This window comes from Amblyomma mixtum, chromosome 8, assembly GCF_055824585.1.
Source record: "Amblyomma mixtum isolate Tamu chromosome 8, ASM5582458v1, whole genome shotgun sequence".
In the NCBI taxonomy this organism is placed as follows: Eukaryota; Metazoa; Arthropoda; class Arachnida; order Ixodida; family Ixodidae; genus Amblyomma; species Amblyomma mixtum.
The window spans coordinates 32,611,839-32,631,403 of record NC_143019.1 but is presented as its reverse complement, the minus strand read 5'-3'; the positions used below and the strand labels follow the sequence as shown (position 1 = coordinate 32,631,403).

Genomic DNA, 19,565 nt, shown 5'->3' with positions numbered 1-19,565 from the left:
AGATCTCTCATCGGCAGGCTTGCATTTTTTTTCTGGCATTTAACGGTTTTGCTGTCATTAAAAGCATTCCTAATTTGTTTTCCATGGCAGTCTTAACTGCTCGATGCGAGCGATTGAAACACTACAAAAGAAAGACTTTGCTACATAGCGGAAGAATGGACCACAATGTTCAATATTTTTATATATATACCTTACAGTTATCGATATTTAAAACTTTCGTCCAAGAAAGAATGTTGATCATGGCGTTCTTTTAAACAGCAGTTTCTATAGCCGATTAATAACTGTGGTCAAAGGGCTAACGGCATTTTCACTGCACATTTCCTTGGTACTCTAATGGGTTAATCACTACACGACCTCCCAAGAAAAACTTTATAAAAACAAAAAACCGCCAAAAAAACTTGCATTGTATGCATTGTGTTCTATATCTCATTCTTGAATACTCAGCATTTCTCGCTTCGAATCTGTATTTCGGAGAGTCCTCAATTTTTTATCAGGAAAAATGTATCTTCATGCCCTCCTTTCTATCTGTTCATTTTATGTGTTTTGTGACATTATGTATGAGATATCACTGAAATGATAAAGTTCTGTGATTTTGTTCCTTCAGTGTGACAGGCTCTGCGGGTCAGGAACTCAGACTCGAGATGTCCAGTGCACGAACCGACTCAGTGGAAATGCTCTTATTGTCACGGGCTGTGATAAGGCGAAAAAACCGCCTAGCAAACAGACCTGCGAGCTGAGACCTTGTGACGGCCTTGAATGGGTCACTACACCCTGGTCTGGCGTGAGTATATGCATGTTTTGTCGACTGATAGATTCAATACTCGGCTGATATTCTGAAGTTATGATTCTGACGTGTCCGATAGGCTATTGAGCCGACAACAGTGTGAGCATAAATGGCTCGTTGAGATGTACGTTTGAAGGTAAGCACAGGGCATTGTACTTTTTGAATAGTTAGTATTGATTCCTTGGAAATTAGTAATGTAATAATTTTTATCTGAAAGATAATAAACTAGAGGGAAGAAGGAAAAGCAAACTTTTCGCCACTGGGATCCCAACCTACGACCTCAGAACGTTGTGGACGGTGCTCTACCAACTGAGCTGTGGCACCGGCAGTACAACCCTTTACTTTCGAGTACATTCGAGTTGCCTGTCGTCCAACCTTGATAGTCTTCATCTGCGCCAACCTCGTCATTAGCAGTCGACGTAGAACGCCCGCACCTATGAACAGATAACTATCTTTAAGGTAAAAATTGTTACGCTGCTAATTTTTCATTGATCAATAACAGAAATTAAATCGATAAATACATTCATCTATCATTTCTTTAGTTTCGATTAATGTCCGCTTCGTTGTTATATGTGATAGGCTTTGGTTTGAGTACCGAATCGCTGCTTGCAAGTTATAGATCAGCTTATCTACTGTGATTATCTACTCTGGCGGACACTACTCTACTCTGGCTGGCGCAAACAAGACAGGAATCGAGGTCATCCGACTCACCAGAAAGGTTACGAGCGAACGTTCACCCACGCTAGGGCAGGGAAGAAGCTCCGAGGTCGGACAGGGCGAGGTGCGGGAAAAAGTTCCCACTAGACCTCGCCTTCTTGCCGGAGAGCGACGCGCCGCGCCAACACATCCGCGCGCGTTGAGTTCCCGAGCCGTAGAGATATAGAGCTGTCTCGCGCGCGTGCAGCAAAATTACGCCGTCCGTGGCGCTTAGAGGCATTGCGACACAGGCGCCCTCTCTTGTTAGTTAAGGTAACTAACTAGAGAGGGTGCGTCGCAGAAAGCAAGTCAAGGAGGGCTAGTTGGTGGTTGACAATGAAGTGCATATTGCAACCGCGCAAAACGACGAGGGACGAAGAGAGGAAAGAACAGGACAAGGCGAGGAACTTCAAGTAATGTTTACAACAGGAAAACCACATTTATACAGGATTCGTAATCACACCTGAAAAACAGCCGACACCGTCACATTATACAGGCACGTGGGCGCGCGTGGCACAAGTTAGCATCTAGATAGTTGAATTCTTTCTTGGATAACGATACTGAAGTGGAGCTGCTGCTGGGGCGGTGTACAAAATACCCCTCACATGTGGCAATTGCTACACAGGGCAAACTGGACGTAGCCTGAATGTTAGACTTCAGGAGCATCGCGCAGCCGTTGAATCATTGGCGGGGGGCGGTGAACTGGCAAAACATTGTCGCCATTTTTGTAAGTGGACGCCCAGGTTCCGCGACACAATTGTCTTGAAAAAATTGACGACCCAGCTTAGCAAGGAAATTTTTGAAGCCTACTGCATAAAAAAAGAAAATGACCGTTGCATCAGCTCCACTTCAGTACCGGTATCCAAGAAAGAATTCAACTATGTAGATGCTAACTTGTGCCACGCGCGCCCACGTGCGTGTATAATGTGATGGTGTCGGCTGTTTATCAGGTGTGATTACGAATCCTGTATAAATTTGGTTTTCCTGTAGTAAAATGGAAAGTTGGGCGAGTTGGTATACGTTCATTTTGGGTGGAAAAAACAGCGCGAAAAACAGCGGGTGGAAAAACAGTTCCTGTAGTAAACCTTAGTTGAAGTTCCGCGTCTTGTCCTGTGCTTTCCTCTCTTCGTCCCTCGTCGTTTTGCGCGGTTGCAGTATGCACTCCAACGCAGAAAAGCAAGGCAAAAGGGACAGAGTGGGGCGCATCCCCACAAGGTTCGTTCTTTTATCTTGCACCAATTTTCTTATCGAGCAATAGCCAAAAACTCAAGTAAAGGTACAGCTGCTTGCAAGGTTGGCAGCCAGGCGATCAGTACGCGTTCAAGCAGCGGCGTGGACTTTGCATGGGCCGTAAACGTCGTCTGGGATGAAAGCGGCGAGAATGACTATCTCCAATCTACCTCCAATCTCCAATCTACCAGTTTCTTCGTGACACAACTGTAATGCGAGACAGCAGCTCTAGTTCGCACTTGCGAGGCACCCGTTACGTGTTGACATGCTGTGCGTGGAAGCCAACCTAACTGGCGCTCAGTTTTTTTCTCCCTCTGGAATTACCGTTACCGCCTTATAAAAAGGCAATACGACTTCTGAAAAGCTCTTTTCTAAGGCTCACCTGAGGTCTCGTCCGTTTACTAAATTCAGCTATTCTCACGTACGTTTTGGAATGAAATTTATTGTGAAAATTTGGCCTATATTGAATCATTTTATTTTTACCTGTTCGCAATAATTTTTTACTCTACTTGGGCGGACACTGCTTTTGTGTAAGCAATTTTTTAGCAAATTAACTAAAAAAACTGCACAAAAGGAAGGACAAAAGAAACAACGACAAACAGACGGTGGACGAACAGTTGTTGGTGCAATAGCTGTTTGTCGCCCTTTCTTGTATACTATTTCTTGTGTAATATTTTTTTTTAATTACGACGTACCAACCTGGCTGATGTGCAGTTCTTTGGCTGAAACTTGCAGTTTTTTCAACCTTGACACGCTGCTCTCTTTCTAATCGTAGTGTGACTCTCCGTGCTCCTCACGCATTGAGACTCGGCAGGTTTTATGCGCCAATGAAAAAGGTGTTCCTTTTCCCGACGAATACTGCGACGATGAGAAGCGGCCCAACACTACCAAGCCCTGTGACGATGACGACGGCTTCCTGGGCGCCCAGTGCCACCACATGTGGTACTCTTCCGAATGGAGCCCTGTGAGTTGCTCCACGTACTCGACTCCCTGTATCTTGCTTTTTCTCACAACCCCTCTCTAACACACCGTATTCTTACCACGGCCACCTCTCTCGACCGAACGGTTACTCTGTCGTGGGTCCCTGGGCATGCCTCGATCCCCGGTAATGAGCGCGTTCATGCGCTGGCCCGAGAACTCTCCTCCCGGACCCCGGATGATCAGGCACCCAACCCTGCGCAAGAGGCCCCATCGGTCCTCTCTACATATCATCAAATCACCACATTTTACAAATTCAGCCGCATGACACTGCCACCACCCCACAGTACCTTGTCGCCCTTATCCAGAGCCACATGGCGACAATTACCGACAGGCTGTTTTATTTCCCCCCACCGTCTCTCATGCTTTCACCCCACCTTTCCTCCTGATTATAACACCTGTGGCGTGCCCAGATCCACACTTTTCCACTACCTTTGGGAATGTCTTTCCCCAAAGGCAGTACCCCTCATCCCGAATCCCACTCATTCTTCCTGGGAGGCTGCTTTACGGACCGCTCAGCCCAACGGCCAGAAATGGCTGGTGGATCGGGCTTTACGTGAAGCACAAGCCCGTGGACTCCTGGACCAGTAGGGGACCACCCTGGAAGATTTTTTTTTTTTGTAATAAAGTTGTTTCCATCCTTCCATCCGCATCATCTGGTAGGACATCATGCAGCTTTTAGTGGGCACCAGAATGCCAACTTAAAATTTGAAACTATTTTCTGGGGCAGTGGGCTGTACATAAGTTGATTTAATTCACAGTGCTAGATTATTCAATCTGATACAGTGATCAACATCGTGTAATCAATCTGCTCCTCTATATTCGAACTCCGTATATTTCGAGCGAAAAGTTCCAGTTCGCTCTATTTCCAATCATCACGTGTCGTCCGCACGCCCCTTTAAAATCACACATTCTCTTTATATGTTACTCTGTATTTAGTATATTTGAATCCCCTCCACTGTCTGAAAAAACTGTCTGAAAAACAAATCAACTGAATTAAATATGAGCAGATGTGTTCCCGTTATGCTTGCCTGTAGATGACAGTTGCTGAGATGCCTTTTATATCACAGAGTTTTCTGTCTTAGACATGTTAGTGCAAACAATCACAAAACCTTAGAAGCTAAGAGCTTGGGATCACAGTATACATTTTAATGGGTTGGGTTCCTTTTCAATGAAGTTAATATGATGCAAAAAAAAGTGAAAAGAAGCACACACACCGCTTTATATCTATGTTTTGTATGCATGACTTGAATGGAACTTGTTTTTCTTACTGCTTAGACTACTTTACTTTATTTATTTTCTGCAAAAGAGAACCTCAGTCACACGCACAAGGTTGTAGTCGAAGTCAATTTGCATTGGAATATTTTTGTTTCAGTGCTCTACGCAGCGTGGGCGCGGAATGCAGACGCGCAAAGTATTTTGTGCCACTATCATCGATGGAATCATACACACCACGTCCGACAGCAACTGTGATCCAGCAGGCAAGTTGAATTCGACCAGGGAGTGCTTCGTTGAGGAGTTTTGCAATGGCACCTGGATTACTGGTCCATGGAACAGGGTGAGTAATTTGTTAGTTCTTTTTTATAGAGTGGAGGAAACCATTCTGAGTTTCTTGGAATTTCTTTGCATTCAAAAACAAAAATTGTAGGGGGCACTTAAGCTCCGCCTTAAGGGTATGACGCAATAGGGTTAATGCCCCATACATATGGAATTGGTCATTCATAAATTTGCATGTGTCCTTGCCAGTCCTGTCCTCGTACCCCTCCTGGCGCAGTGGTGCAGCGGTTAAGCGATGCACCACTGCCCTGCGATGGCAGCTGCTGCTTATGCGATCCATGTAGCTCTTCCCGAGCAACCTCTCACTATCAGTCATTGATTTAACTGCCACCTGCCATGCTGGTCATTTTGGTCAATATCCGGTGGCCAGGTTGTGATGACGACACTCGGTCACGTGACCTAGGTTGCTTCTGCGGAGGGTTTCGCTCACGATGCCGACGCCGACGCCAGATTGCCTCCACAGCGCGAGCCTTATCGCTCGAGAAGTCGTGTGATGTGGTAATTTTTAATGCCAGAGCATTGTATGGTTCTGTCGCGTCAGCACTAAGTGTCCGCGATTTTGCCAGCACGATTACGTCGTTCTCTGAAGATAAATGTGTGAAAGTGTGATTGTCACAGTGTGTGATAAAATGCTGCCATGGGAAAAATTTGGTTCATGAGGTTTAATTAGTTAGTTTTTGTTTTTGTTTGTTTTGTTTTGTTTTGTTTTTTATTAAATATTCCTATGTTTCTTCATGTCGCTATTAAGCAAAGTGCCATTTATTTCTCGCAGCTTGTGCATATGTATATTGCATGTAGAATTATATAATCATCTGATCTGATCGTGATTATGATGTATGATTATGGCGATATGTTATGTACTACTGCCTCTGCTGCGCCCGGCGAGGCCAAGACCTAGTCAGGAGACCAATAGTCTCCTTTTGTCTTGCCTCGTGGGCAATACTTGTATTGCCTAAAAATGAATAAATAAATAAAAAATTCATTAAACGCGAGAAAACGCGAAAAAATACGCTTAGACGTCAAAATAGCCATGGATGTCAATATAGTACATGGACGTCAGAACCGCCGCTAACATCGATAGAGTATGTGGACGTTTTGTTTTCGCATTGCTACAATGCGGGTCACCGCATCGATCTCAAAAATTTTGCAGTGCAGTGATACCGTCTTTCACTCTCAACAGGTGAAGGTGCTGTTCAGGTAACTTTTGTACGGTGTTTTCCATCTGTAAAATGGCAGAAGCAGTCATTACATTGGTTGCCCTTGAGTTATAATAATCTTTATGGGTGAATTGACAAATGGACGGACAAAACAAACTAATACCAGTTAAGCCTCCAAACACTCCACCAAAGATGTGAACAGAGGTCAATAAATAAAAATTTGTCCCGAAAAAGAAATGAACAGACCAGGCAGAACTACGTTGAAGGGTGAGGGTGAAAACAAATGCGATGATAAACCCTCTCTTTCTTTAGTCTATTTTCTTTTACATGCTGTTAAATCGAATTAACGAGAAATTCAGAAGAGCAAGTTTCCGGGCTAGTTGGTAATGCATTTAAAAGGAAGAAACAGCGCAAAGAAACACGGACACACAAAGAAACGAGCGCTCTTGTGTGTGTGTGTCGTTTCTTCGTGTGTCCGGGTTTCTTAGCGCTATTTCTTCCTTTCAACGAGAAATGTTCGGCTGCTGTGATAAGAAGTCCTTTTTGTTGCACGTTGCAGTCAAAAACTTGTCCCTTTTTGTTGTGCCAGATAGGAATCTGTTTACTTTGTTGTTTCTTCGCTGGGCTCTGAAGTCATGCCCTAAACTGTGCCGCTTCTTGTACGGCTGTTGCTATCACTTCTTTACACTTAAGGAGAAAAAAAACTCTCAGAGGACTTTTTTTAATTTTTCACCATTACCTGGCTGCATGTACATAGTCAGAGCATACCTACAAATGATTATCGTTGCAGATACCCCGTCATGGTACTTCATAACAGATATGAATATATTTGTGCCATAGACTTGTGCCGCAGCTTGGAAATGCTTGGCTTTTGCTGGATTATCAGTGAGTGTACGATGCATACCTTGCAGTGTTCCACGCCTTGCGGAGGAGGGAAGCGCACGAGAACTGTCATCTGTCACGTCAAAGGGAAGCCAGCCGCCACCAAGAATTGTGACATCGACAAAAAGCCATTTGACTCTGAGTCGTGCAACATGAATGCCTGCGACGGAGGTATGACCATTTTTCCGCTTTTTATCAAATTTTCTTTAACCTTTTAACGCCAAAATTATGAAGAAATCAATGTCACAAATCATTTCCTCCTCATTATGATCGCTTATGCAATTCCATTCAAACTTCAAAATCAACAGTTTGTTAGCCCCAGTAAAATTTCACAAGCCGGTATATCGCCAATTGGCAATAATTGGCGTTTGGTTCCCTGGTTCGAACCGGGCCGTGGCGGCCGCGTTTGGGTGGAGGCGAAATGCAAAGGCGACCGTGTGCTGTGCGACGTCAATGCACGTCAAAGATCACCAGGTTATCGAAATCGTTCCGGAGCCCTCCACTACGGCGCCCCTTTCTTCCTTATCTCAGTCCCTTTTATCCCTTCCCTTGCGTTGCCGTTCAGGCATCCACCAAGACTTGAGACAGATACCGCACCATTTCTTTTCCACAAAACCAATTTCAAAATTTTCCATTTATGCAGCTAGTCTAAGCTGTGCGAAAGAAGAAGGGTTGGAACCATCTCTCAGGCCCCGTGATAATACACTAATTTCAATCCAATAAATACCTTCTTGTTTTTCCCACACTAGTCAGAAAATGAGAGACGAGATTTTTAAGGCTGGCTGCAAGTCTAGCATTCACATACTTGTTTTGTTCTCACAGCTTTCTCATAGTGACGGCAAGCACTCTGATCGAAAAACTGGGAACTACCCAATGGGCACTTAACTCCCTTGGAGATCCCGGGGGGGGGGGGGGGGGGGGTTCAGACGTTCTGCGGATGGTCAGTGGAGTTTCAGTGCTCACTGGGTAAGAGCGTGTTCGTGTGAAACATATGAGAGCTCCGTGTAGAAATAGTACACAGTGGGCAAGCGATATGTCGCGAAGTCGCAGCACTAGGCATTAAAGCGGCAATTCACAGGTTGTACAGATACATGTCTATTATGAGAACATTGCATTAGTTTCGCTACATGCTTTAGGTCGAAGCAGATTTGTACTGGCAGCAGGACATGTACTGCATGTTTCATCATGCCTATCTTATAGTCATTCATAGACAACATGTGTATATTGTTCTGCTGTAGTAGGATAGAAGCTAAAAAAACAGCAGTTGGTAAAACTGGACCGCGGTCCTTAGCGTCCTGTACTACTCCGCCGGCCAATCATTACACTAAACGAAATCAGCTTTTCAAAGTTTGACTAGATTAAACATGCCAGGCATCAAAATTGTGGAGCTTCCAAGTTTTTTCTTCTGATAAGCTTCTTGTTTAGGTAGCAAGAGAAGTTTTAACAACGGACTACTTTTTGATCGCGGAGGAATTCTGTGCGGCGGCCCTGAATATGGGCGGAGCTTCACTGCAGGCTTCACTGGGTAGTTATCTTGAGCTGTTTCTTACAGATTCCTTCTTATTTAAAACTGGTAACTCTTTATTTTTCTAATTCTACATCCCTCTACCTCAATAACAAAGGCTCATCTCGGAGGCCTTTCCAGCGTTAAGCTTAGGCTTGCTTATTTTTGCAGACGAAGTGATTTTTGAGGCAGCCTGCAAGAAGTCCAAGCATGGCTGCTGTCCTGATGGTATGACGCCCTCTGGGGCCAACTTTGAGGGCTGCCCCAATGTCACTCCCGATGAGGGCGGCTGCAACGCCACAGAGTTTGGCTGCTGCCTAGATGGCGTCACCCCTGCTTTCGGACCATTCATGTAAGCCTACTTCCTGACCATGCTATTAGTCTGACCTTCGTTTTCTCTGATTGGCAAGTTTAGATGTAGGCCTAGTTTTGCAAAATGATGGAACCTAACCTGCAGTCTTTGTGACATAGCAGTTAGTGCACTTCCTACGAATTCGTAAAATATTTTGGTGTAGAAAATAAGTGCCCATGTTCTCCGTCTAAGTTTCGTTTTCTCTCATTGACAAGTTTAGATGCAGGCCTAGCGTTTTTAAAAATGGTGGAACCTAACCTACAGTCCTTGTGAAAGAACAGTTTATGCACTTCCTGCGAGTTAAAAAGTCGGGAAATATTTTGGTACAGAAATTTAGCATTTTTCTCATCTCATGTCCTATTGAAAATGATAGAATTTTGTAGTGCACCACTGCAGAGCTGACTGTTCTTTTTCTGCGTACCTATAATTTTAATTGCTGCTTCAAAATTACATATAATCATCATGCAACTCAACACTTCGGCATGGCAGAGATTGAATAAGAAGATATCCCAAGCACCACAGGTAATTGGCCCAATATTGAAAATGAATGTCTTCGCTCTAGGACCGATCTTTCGCGATACATTTCCAATATTGTGCCGATTACCTGTGCGGCTTGGGGTAATGTATTTAGGAAATCTCAGGCCCGGTAGCAATGTTCCAATTTTGAACAAATGATGTGCAACAGGGAATTGACCTAACAACTCTGAAAACTCAGCACATAGCTCTGCTTCAGCTACAATCATCTTAGGCGCGTAGTATTGATAGCGAGTCGTCTAATGCAGTCCCGCGATATCTTGAGGCGCTGTGCTCGGAGGGGCAGAGGATTAGGTGAAGTGGCTCAGTTTGCAGACATTCACTTGGTGCCTATGGTGCTGGCTCAGCTGAACATGAAAGCTTTACCTCGTCACAGCTCATTCCCCAGTTTTGCGCTATTCTTGGCACAGTCTGGCAGCGCGCCAAGATGCAGTGGCATTGGCGGCCGCACTGCGTACTATTATTTATGGAGAGTTGGATGCGATGCTTGGCCGGCGAACTTGGCAACGCACCAAAACTCTCTGGGGTCAGTTGCAGCCCGGCGTGGTTCTGAACAAAAATGCTCTTCCTTACACACTACAGCTAACAGTCACATATTCGTGTTACCCCCTCCAAACTGCCCTGTCCATATTTGTGTTGATGATATTTGCTGCGCCGAAATGCTTGATGTCCCAATGGACTCGTCACCAGAAGCACCATCGCGTTCATTGACTTTTGATGTCACTTTCACATCACATAACTTCAGTGTGACGTCAAACACTGCCACGTTAAAGCTGTGAATAGACCTCGGCCGATATTTGTCTCACCTTTCTTTGGCCTGTGCTTTCAGGAAAGGCTGCGAGAAGATGTCCCTCTGCAATGGCACACAGTTCGGCTGTTGCCCTGACAATAAAACCGCTGCGAAGGGCCCCGACTACAAAGGCTGCTTCCCAGATACGGCGAAGGTCGCCCCCACCAACTGCAACACGACCGAATGGGGCTGCTGTCCCGACCGCATCACCCCCGCCGCGGACTCGCACCACACGAACTGTGCCCTGGTTATGGCCGCCGCTGTTCCTCCGTGCGCTTATTCCCAGTTCGGATGCTGCTCTGACAACGTGACTGCTGAGGACGGCCCGGGAGGCCGGAACTGCACTGACGGGTCCAGCACAACGGAGTTCTGCAATGCTACGACTCACGGCTGCTGTCCTGATGGGTGGTCAGTGGCCCAAGGACCAAACAACGAGGGTTGTCCCGACATGTTCCCAGTCTTACCCGACACGAACTGCGCCGCTTCGAAGTATGGTTGTTGTCTGGACGGCATTACGCCAGCCTTGGGGCCAGAAGGACTGGGTTGTGACGATATCGAAGGAAGTGGATTTGAGCCGCCAGAGTGCGAATATACCCAGTTTGGATGCTGCCCTGACGGCCAGACGTCGGCGACTGGAGCGGACTTCGAGGGTTGCAGCAACTGCACCAACTCCACGTTCGGTTGTTGTCTCGATGGCATGACAGCTGCCACTGGAGAGGGATTTGAAGGATGCGCCGAGGGTTGCGAAGCCACAAAATACGGCTGCTGCCCGGACATGATCACAGAGGCCAAGGGACCCGATTCTGAAGGTTGTGGAAACTGCACAGACTCGCTGTATGGATGCTGCGAGGATAACGCTACCTTCTCGCTGGGACCCAGTGGGGAGGGTTGTTGCGTGGTTAGCAGATTCGGCTGTTGCCGTGACAACATTACGGCGGCCACTGAGGACGGATGCGTGTGCGATGGCACAACACATGGATGCTGCCCGGACAAGGTCACCATTGCCCTCGGTCCTGAGTACGTATGCTGTGGCCTCGAGTGAGATGACGAATATAGTTAGGATAGGTCCTAATTTGGGCTATTCGTTTATGCTAATATATATTTAGCGACCAGCTGGTAGGGAGAATACAGAGAACAATGCACACATACGGCAAAACAGTGCCCTTTTTGTTGGAAATGTGCCCCGTCCTTTACCCTGCGTTTCACTCTATTTCTCCAAGATTTAAAAGTCAACGAAACGAATTTAGGGCGTATTCTGAAATGATTTCATGCATTGGATTATTTTTCCTAGCTGCTATCTTTGTTCCCGGTGGAGTACCGAGTTCCCGTTAGGGTAACTCTTGAATTGTAATATAATGTGCGGAACAATGTCGAATTTCGCGCATGCTAGTGGGTTTTTGTGTCAGACTGGCCAACTTGATGAAATGTTTGATGTGTTTGTTCCAAGTATTTATGTTCTACGAACGTGTTACTCTCATTTTCCAAGTCGTTTTCATATCGTTTTTTTTTAGTTTTAGTTTTCAAGCCGCTAAGCTTGGAAAAAATGTCGTAAAATTTAGCCTACAATATTTGTGCCCGACAAAGCTGGAGTGCGAGGAGACAGGAAAAGTAGTAGTAGTAGTAGTAATAGACTTTTAATCGACCATAATTTACAGGCCGAGCATTTCGACCGCCTGGGCGACCAGAAGCCGCTGTTCTTCTTCCCCTTCAGCGCCAAGCCAGTCGAGCCAGGTGGTGATGGATAGAGAGGGTGGGGGGAAGGAACCCGACTGCTGAGCAGCCGGGCAATAGAATAGGCAATGGGCCAGGTCCGCATAGATACAGGGGCAGTTGGGACAGGAAGGGTCCGATCGATAGCGATAGAGGAAGAGGCGGGACGGGGTGATAACTGCATTCATCTGAATGTGCCGAAGAAGGCGAGACTCCGGCACCGTGAGTGATGGATGAGGGGGAGGGTAAAGGCGTTTGTCGAGGCGGAGCTCAAGGTAGACCTCTTTTATGGTGCGGCGAAGGGTGAGTCTCCCACCGTCCTCCGAGGGCTTGGGCCAGGGGATCAACGGTGCCCGGAAAAGTGTGTCGCGGGCGAGCTGATGGGCCAGCTCATTGCCGTCAATCCCTGAATGCCCAGGGACCCAGCGGAGGAAAACGATGGAAGGCTGCAGTGCGGAGACCGCTCGTTCGACCTCCTGTTGGAGAGAAGGGGTCAGGGTGCGTTTCTGTATGTGGTGTATAGCGGCTTGTGAGTCCGAATAGACTGTGTACTCTTGGAGAGAGGGAAGGAGGGAAAATGACTGGAGGGCATGCGCAATGGCGAGGACCTCGAGGGACAATGCGTCTGGAGGGTGTAGATACGGCCCGCTGGTGTGGGTTTCAGGAGCAGGGAGGTGTGGATGGTACAGGGCGTAGCCGCAGGAACCTCGAGGAGCCACGAAGGAGGCATCCGTGTAAGCTACACCCTGGGTATCAAAGAGAGGGGAATGGTGCTGTGCGGCCGCATGACGACGTCCGGCGTGCAGGACGGGGGACATGTTGGTCGGGAGGGGAAGGATACGAAGATTGGGGGCGGGGGTGGGAATAGGAGAGGTAAACGGGGAGATTGGAATGGGCGAGATACCCGCTTGAGTCAATAACCACTGACCCTGACGGGTAAGGGAAAGCCGGGCAAGCTGCGAGTCACGATGGAGACTGAGAAGAGAACGAAGAGGATGGAAGAGGCCTGTGGCAAAGAGCTTAGTGGTAGAGGTAGTGATAGGGAGGTTGAGAGCTGCCTTGTAGAGGCCCACAAGGGCAGTCTCGAGAGCGTTAAGTTGAGTCTGAGTGAAGGAAGCGTAGGGTGCAAAGTACAAGACCTTGTTGAGGGCCAGCGCGTGGGCAACTCGGCACGCGTGAGCCTCGTGGAGACCTGAGCGTCGAGTGACCACGCGCCGCAGGAGGTGAGTTACAGAGTGGCAGGTGGTGACAGCGCGGTGAAGGGATTGCACATTCTTAGCCGCATGCAAAGGGAAGCCAAGAACTTTGCACTGTGTGACGACAGGAATGGGAGAGCCAGAAAGGTGGAGAGAGACGAAGTGGTTGTGTGAGCGCTGGTAGGAGGAATGGTTGAGAAGGAGAAGCTCGGATTTCTCAGGAGCAGGAGAGAGGCCAGCGGTGGTGAGAAAGGAGTCGATGAGATCTAGGCCACGTTGCAGGGTGTCCTGTACGTGACCGGGAGAGCCAGATGAACACCAGAGAGTGATGTCATCGGCGTAAAATATATGATGCAGGTCGGGAATTTCAGCTAGCTGGGAGGCGAGAGGGGCCATAGCAAGATTGAAAAGGGTAGGAGAGAGAACAGCACCTTGAGGAGTGCCTCGGGTGAGGTTGTGGGGGTCGGACAGATAGGTGTCGACTCGAAAGCGAGCGACACGTTTAGAGAGGAATGAGCGGATATAACAGTACATGCGGGAGCCACAGTCTAGGGAGGCGAGTTGGGAAAGGATGTGGTCGTGGCAAACACCGTCGAAGGCCTTGCGAACATCGACGGTCACAAGTGCGTGAATTTGAGTGGGGGTAGGTGACAGAAACGTGTGCTGGAGAACCAGAAACATGTCCTGTGCACAGACGTGGCGTCGGAAGCCGATGAGGGAATGAGGGAAGAACTCCCTCGTCTCGAGAAAATTAGAGAGGCGAGTCAGGGCCATTCGCTCAAGGGTCTTACCAACACATGATGTCAGGGAGATTGGGCGGAGGTTAGAGAGAGAGGGAGGCTTGCCCGGCTTTGGAATCATAGAAATGAGGGAGGAGGTCCAGGAGCTGGGCAGGCAGCCGCTGTCCCATGCATCATTGTAGGTTTTAAGGAGGAATTCTTTGGCGCAGTCAGGAAGGTTGCGAAGTGTGGTGTATGTAATGGCATCCTCACCGGGAGCCGAGCGTGTAGCATTAGCAGCCAGAGCCGATTCGAGCTCCCGGAGAGTGAAGGATTGATCCAGATCGGGGTTAGGTCCACCGCAGTACACCGGGTAGGAGGGTGCCAGAGGGGGCGGGAGATAGAGAGAGGCGAGCTGATCAAAAACATAGGAGGGAGTTCCTTGAGTGAGGGCTTTAGCTAGAGTGGGAGCAAGGGCAGGCTTAGTGCCAAGGAGGGATTTGAAGAGAGACCATGTGGATCGCGAGTGCAATGCAGAGTCAAGACGGTCACAAAGAGCACTCCAACGAGAGTGCTCGAGGGAGGCGCAGTGGGCGACGATCCCGGCCCGCAAAGCAGTGATCCGGGAGGAAAGTTGGGCATTGTGTGGTTGGGAGCGAAAGGAGCGTTGAAGACGTTTACGGCGACGCCATAAACGGAGAAGGTGAGGATCTGGGTCTTGGATTGGGTAACGAGAGCGAACGCGACGGCTACTGGACGTGAGCGCTGCAGAGATGCGCGACGTCCAGTCGTCGTAGGATTGAAAGGAGTCGGAGGCGAGATTAGTGCGAAAAGCATGCCAGTCAGTGTGAATAATCGGATGACAGCGAGGGATGTGGGAGAGAGAGGTGGTGATATGGATGAGAAAGTGGTCACTTAGAAGAGTTTCGGCTGTCACCTGCCAGTGAAAGGAAAGTGAACCCCGAGAGAAAGTGAGGTCGGGTGTCGTAGGGCGTTGTGAGGCAGTGCCTGCTCGAGTAGGAGAGCCAGGAGTATTAAGAAGGGTGAGGTGGCGTTCCTGGGCCAGACAGTGGAGGAGGCGGCCGGGTTTGAGGGTTTGTGGGTAGCCCCAGAGTGTGTGAGGGGCATTAAAGTCACCACCAAAGAGGATATGGGAGGTAGAAGAAAGAGAGTGAAGGAATTTGCCCAGAGCAGAGAATAAAGAGGAAGTGACAGGGGGGTTGTAAAAAGACAAAAGGATGAGTGAGATGCGGGAAGAAGGGTGGTAATAAACCACACCAACTAAATATTTAAGGAGGGTGGAGGGGATGTCAATTTGCTCTACGAGCACGTCACTGCGTACATAAATAGACGCAAGTGGTGTGGCCGTAGTGGCATGGTAGGCGCGGTAGCCTGGGACATTGCGGGCCGTCCGGGTCTCCTGGAGAAGGAGAAAATGAGGTAGGGAGGGGCGGGTGAGTAGATACTGGTGGAGGGGGGTCTTATTGTGGCAAAGATTTCGGCAGTTCCACTGCACAATCTCGAGGTCCTCGCCAAACGCCATTATGATAGTGGAGAGGAACGCGATGGTACGCGTTCCTTCTTTTTTGCCGGGGGCAGTGACTCATGGACGGATTGGAGCATAGATGCGAAGGATTCCAATTGCTTTGATTGTGCTTGGAGGGTGGTAAGGATCTGGAGAACCGAAGTTTCCAGCTGAACCAAGCGAGTGTGATGTGCCTGTGTGGTGGTTTCTACAAGGTCAGCCAAAGGGGCGACCTGGGCGCTGGAGGAAGGAGTGGTGAACGTGGCAAGATGCTCATTTAGCTTGCTAAGCTGGGAGATAAGAGAGGAGGTGGTTGTCTGGAGAGTTTGAGTCAAGGCATGTATCTGCTGTTGTAGATCGTGGGAAATGCGCTGCTGCTCTCGCTGCTGGCGTTCCAGCATTGCGAGCCGGAGGTCGAAGGAGCGGCTCTCGTCAGTCAAGGATGGAGAGGGTGGTGTAGTGGAAGAGAGGGACGCTGGCACCGAGGATCCTTTAACTATGGCGGCGTAGGAGCCTGGTGGTGACGTGATCGGAGCTGATGGAGATTCATGATTAGAGGAGGAGGAGGAGGAGGCGGGGGAGGGGGGAGGGTTGGTGGGTTGAGTGGCCCGGCGCAAAGCTAGGCGTCGGAGGTATGCAGCTTTAGCACACTCGCGTTGCTTAGCAAGGATGAAGGGGCAAGTGGGGTCGAGGGAGGGGTGGGTGTTCCCCTGGCAATGAACGCACCAGGGCTGGGCACACACATGAGCGGAAGGGTCAGCGGGTAGAGGAGCAGCACAGCGACGGCACTTGGCCGGAACGCTGTGCTGGGGGCATTGGTGGGCGCGATGGCCTAGAGTGAGACAACGGGTGCAGGTGGGAGGCTTAGGTTTATGAGGACGGCACCGGAAGGCAACGCGTTTGAAATAAACAAAGTGGGGGATGACGGTGCCAGCGAACGTTATGAGCACTGATTGAGTGGATCCCATCATGCGAGCAGCGAGAATATCTGTTTTGAAAGATTCCAGGTCATGCATGAGGTCATCAGGAGTGAAGTGGCCCCCGACGTTATGGATGACGCCGAGGCATGAGATGGGAGGATGGGGGGTGTAAGTTTTGATGGTGACAGGCTTACCATGAAGCTGAAGATGCGTGACAGAGAGTAGAAGGTGGGCGGTGAGAGGAGAATGAGTCTTTAGAAACACAAGGCTTTGGGCTGGCTTGGCCTGAAGGGTGATGTCGGCACTGGTCTTCGAGGAAAGTTGTGCAGCGGAGGCGACTGCGGCGAGTACGTCGTAGAGAGGTAGCTTGGGGGTGAGGGTTCCAGGGGGAAGCTGGATGGCAACTGTGATGAGCTCGGCGCGGGGTCGGGCTGCGGTGGCAGGCTTACGGTTGGCACCGATGGTGGTCCAGCCGATTTCCTGGGAAGGAGTGTCGTCTGCCGGGGACGTCGTAAGGTCCATGTCTGAGTCCTCAGCCGGAGTCTCAGTGTGCGACGCGGGTGCCGGGCTGGAGGTCTTGGTGTCAGTGGGACCTTTGGCTGGAGTAGGTGCAGCGGCTCCAGCGGCGGCGACGAACGCAGCCGGCTGCGACGCGTCTATGGCCCCGAAGCTCTTGGCGTCCCTTGTAGCGTGGAGTTGGCTTGGTGTGGACGCTGCGCCGACGACGAACGCTGCCGGCTGCGCCGCGGCCGTCGATCCGGTGCCCCCAGCGTCGCTCAAGGCGTGCAGTGCGGCAGGAATGTGCTCGGTTGCGTGGGCGGCGTTGAAAGTACCCGTTTGAGAGACGGCTGTCGACGTGGTTGGAACAGGCCCCGCGGTGGCGGCATCGGTGGGTCTGGGCTGCAGGGGCTTGGTCAGACGCTGCATTGCGGCGGTGGAGGCGCGGCGCGTTAGGTTTAGCGAGGCGCCGCGCCGCTTCACAGTTTTGGAGACGCTTGGAGGGCCAGTTCGGCAGCGGGCCGTGATGCCGATGGCTTCCACGTGCTTCGGGAGCCTTCCTGAAGCGATGGAGTGTAAATCCAGGGGCGGGCGAGGCCCTGGACCAGGCCAGGGGCAGGTTAAAACAGAGCGCGGTAGGCAGCCAGCTAACCAGGGCGGCGCCACCTAGCGGAATCCCAGGAAAAGCAGATAGGGGAAGCCAGGAGGGTGCGTGTTTCCAGTGGATACTCTGCGCTGAAGAAAAGGTAACAGGAGGTGTAATAAGGGAATAGGGAAGAGAAAGATGTCATAAGGAGCACGGACGTCAGTTCATGACACGCGTGCTACAAAGTCACTGCACGTCACATAAACATGACGCCCTTAGAAACCTGGTTAGTGCCTGGCAAGCGCGCCATCAGCAAAAAAAAAATGTCTAGGAAGTGAGAAATAAGCGTTATGCCCCATTTTGCAGAAACACCTCCGTCATTGCTATTACTACTTTGTAGAATAGTGCAGGCAACCATTCGCACATCTTGTCTAATGACTCACAAGTAACAGTCTTTAACGGTGAATTGCAATAACTTCATTAGAGCATATGAAACACACAGCCGTGCACAGCCTACTTGTGCTGAACTCCATTCCGAGTTAATAGCTGACATGGCGCGTGAAGTGAAGTTCAAGGGCATTCACTGATGGCCTTCGTTTATCTGTGCACCCAGTTACGAAGGATGTTCTTGCGAACACTATCCCTTTGGCTGCTGTCCCGACAAGTCCCCTGCCAACGGTCCCAACTTTGAAGGCTGCGCCAGCTGTGACAACGCGATCTTCGGATGCTGTCCTGATGACCTCACAGCCGCACTGGGCCCGAACTATGAAGGGTATGCAAGCCCATGACATTCCTCGTGGGCTATTGTCAGCTTCGTCATATTGTCAGCTTCGTTTGCCTAAATACTGCCGATTACTACGTCATGTTAGAGATGAAATTTGCATCCTCAGCAAGGTGAATGAGCGGAATTTTACAGACACTGTAAAAAGTAGAGAGATTGATATTTTGTGAGTTTTTATGGTGTCACTTAAAATTTTCATTGATTAACGGTCTTGGCTATAGGTGTGTCATAGTGACAAGGGCTCTCTGGAAAGCTTAGTTTTCACATTTAGACTCAAGAGCTCTGCTGCAGGTGCTATGGCGTAAACTTACTGTCATTCGTCTCACAGTCAGTGCCTTGAGTTTAGAGTGTGGAAATACAAGGACGAAGGTTCTAGCCTTTATGCTGTTAATAGCATAGAAAATGCTAAAACCTGTGCAGTGGCATAGAGGAGGCTTGATGAAATCTGGAAGCAATGATCATGTGGAGTTGTTAGTTGCCAGTGTTTCATTGTTAAGAGTATGCACGATTTCCACAAATATGCAATGGAAAGCCTACAGCAGTCAACAATTATCTTTTTGAACCTCGAGAATTTCGCGACTTTCTTTTTAATTGTGTAATTACAGATGCAAATCCAACTGCACCAACACCACGTTCGGCTGCTGTCCCGACGGGCTGCAGGCAGCAAGCGGCGAGAACTTTGCAGGCTGTACAGTACCATGCGAAGTAACCATGTTTGGCTGCTGCCCTGATGGAATGAATGCGGCTTCTGGCCCTGGCTTAGAGGGCTGCGACAACTGCAGTGAGTCTCTGTACGGTTGCTGCGCCGACAACGCATCGTTTGCCCTTGGCCCCGATGGCGAGGGTTGTTGCTTCCACACCGAGTTTGGCTGTTGCCAGGACAACAAGACGGAGGCTCGGGGACCGAACCTTGCTGGCTGCAGCTGCCACACGACACCACACGGCTGCTGTCCCGATGGAATCGCCGTTGCGCATGGCCCCAGGTACGTTGAAAACCTGAGTCTCCGTCACGGAGCAAGATTGACCAGAGCGCCGACTCGTGAGTGCTTTACTGCATTCGACGCCTACTAACTGCCCGTCAATGATGTCACACACTCCATGTTTCTCTGAGCTCTCTTCCAACGCTCCCTTTCTCTCGCTAGTGCGTATTTGCGTGCCCTTTATTT

General features: G+C 49.4%; 1 protein-coding gene across 1 annotated transcript in view; it reads left to right on the top strand.

Annotated features, from left to right (window-relative positions):
* LOC149331931 (uncharacterized) overlaps window positions 1–19,565 on the top strand; it is a 76,958-nt gene that overhangs the window by 25,371 nt on the left and 32,022 nt on the right. The window contains exons 12-19 of the mRNA XM_089557442.1: window positions 605–781; window positions 3,486–3,674; window positions 5,064–5,246; window positions 7,314–7,455; window positions 8,960–9,140; window positions 10,504–11,481; window positions 18,232–18,390; window positions 19,005–19,382. Coding sequence (XP_089413568.1) covers window positions 605–781; window positions 3,486–3,674; window positions 5,064–5,246; window positions 7,314–7,455; window positions 8,960–9,140; window positions 10,504–11,481; window positions 18,232–18,390; window positions 19,005–19,382 — 2,387 coding nt within the window. The remainder of the gene's footprint in view (window positions 1–604; window positions 782–3,485; window positions 3,675–5,063; window positions 5,247–7,313; window positions 7,456–8,959; window positions 9,141–10,503; window positions 11,482–18,231; window positions 18,391–19,004; window positions 19,383–19,565) is intronic.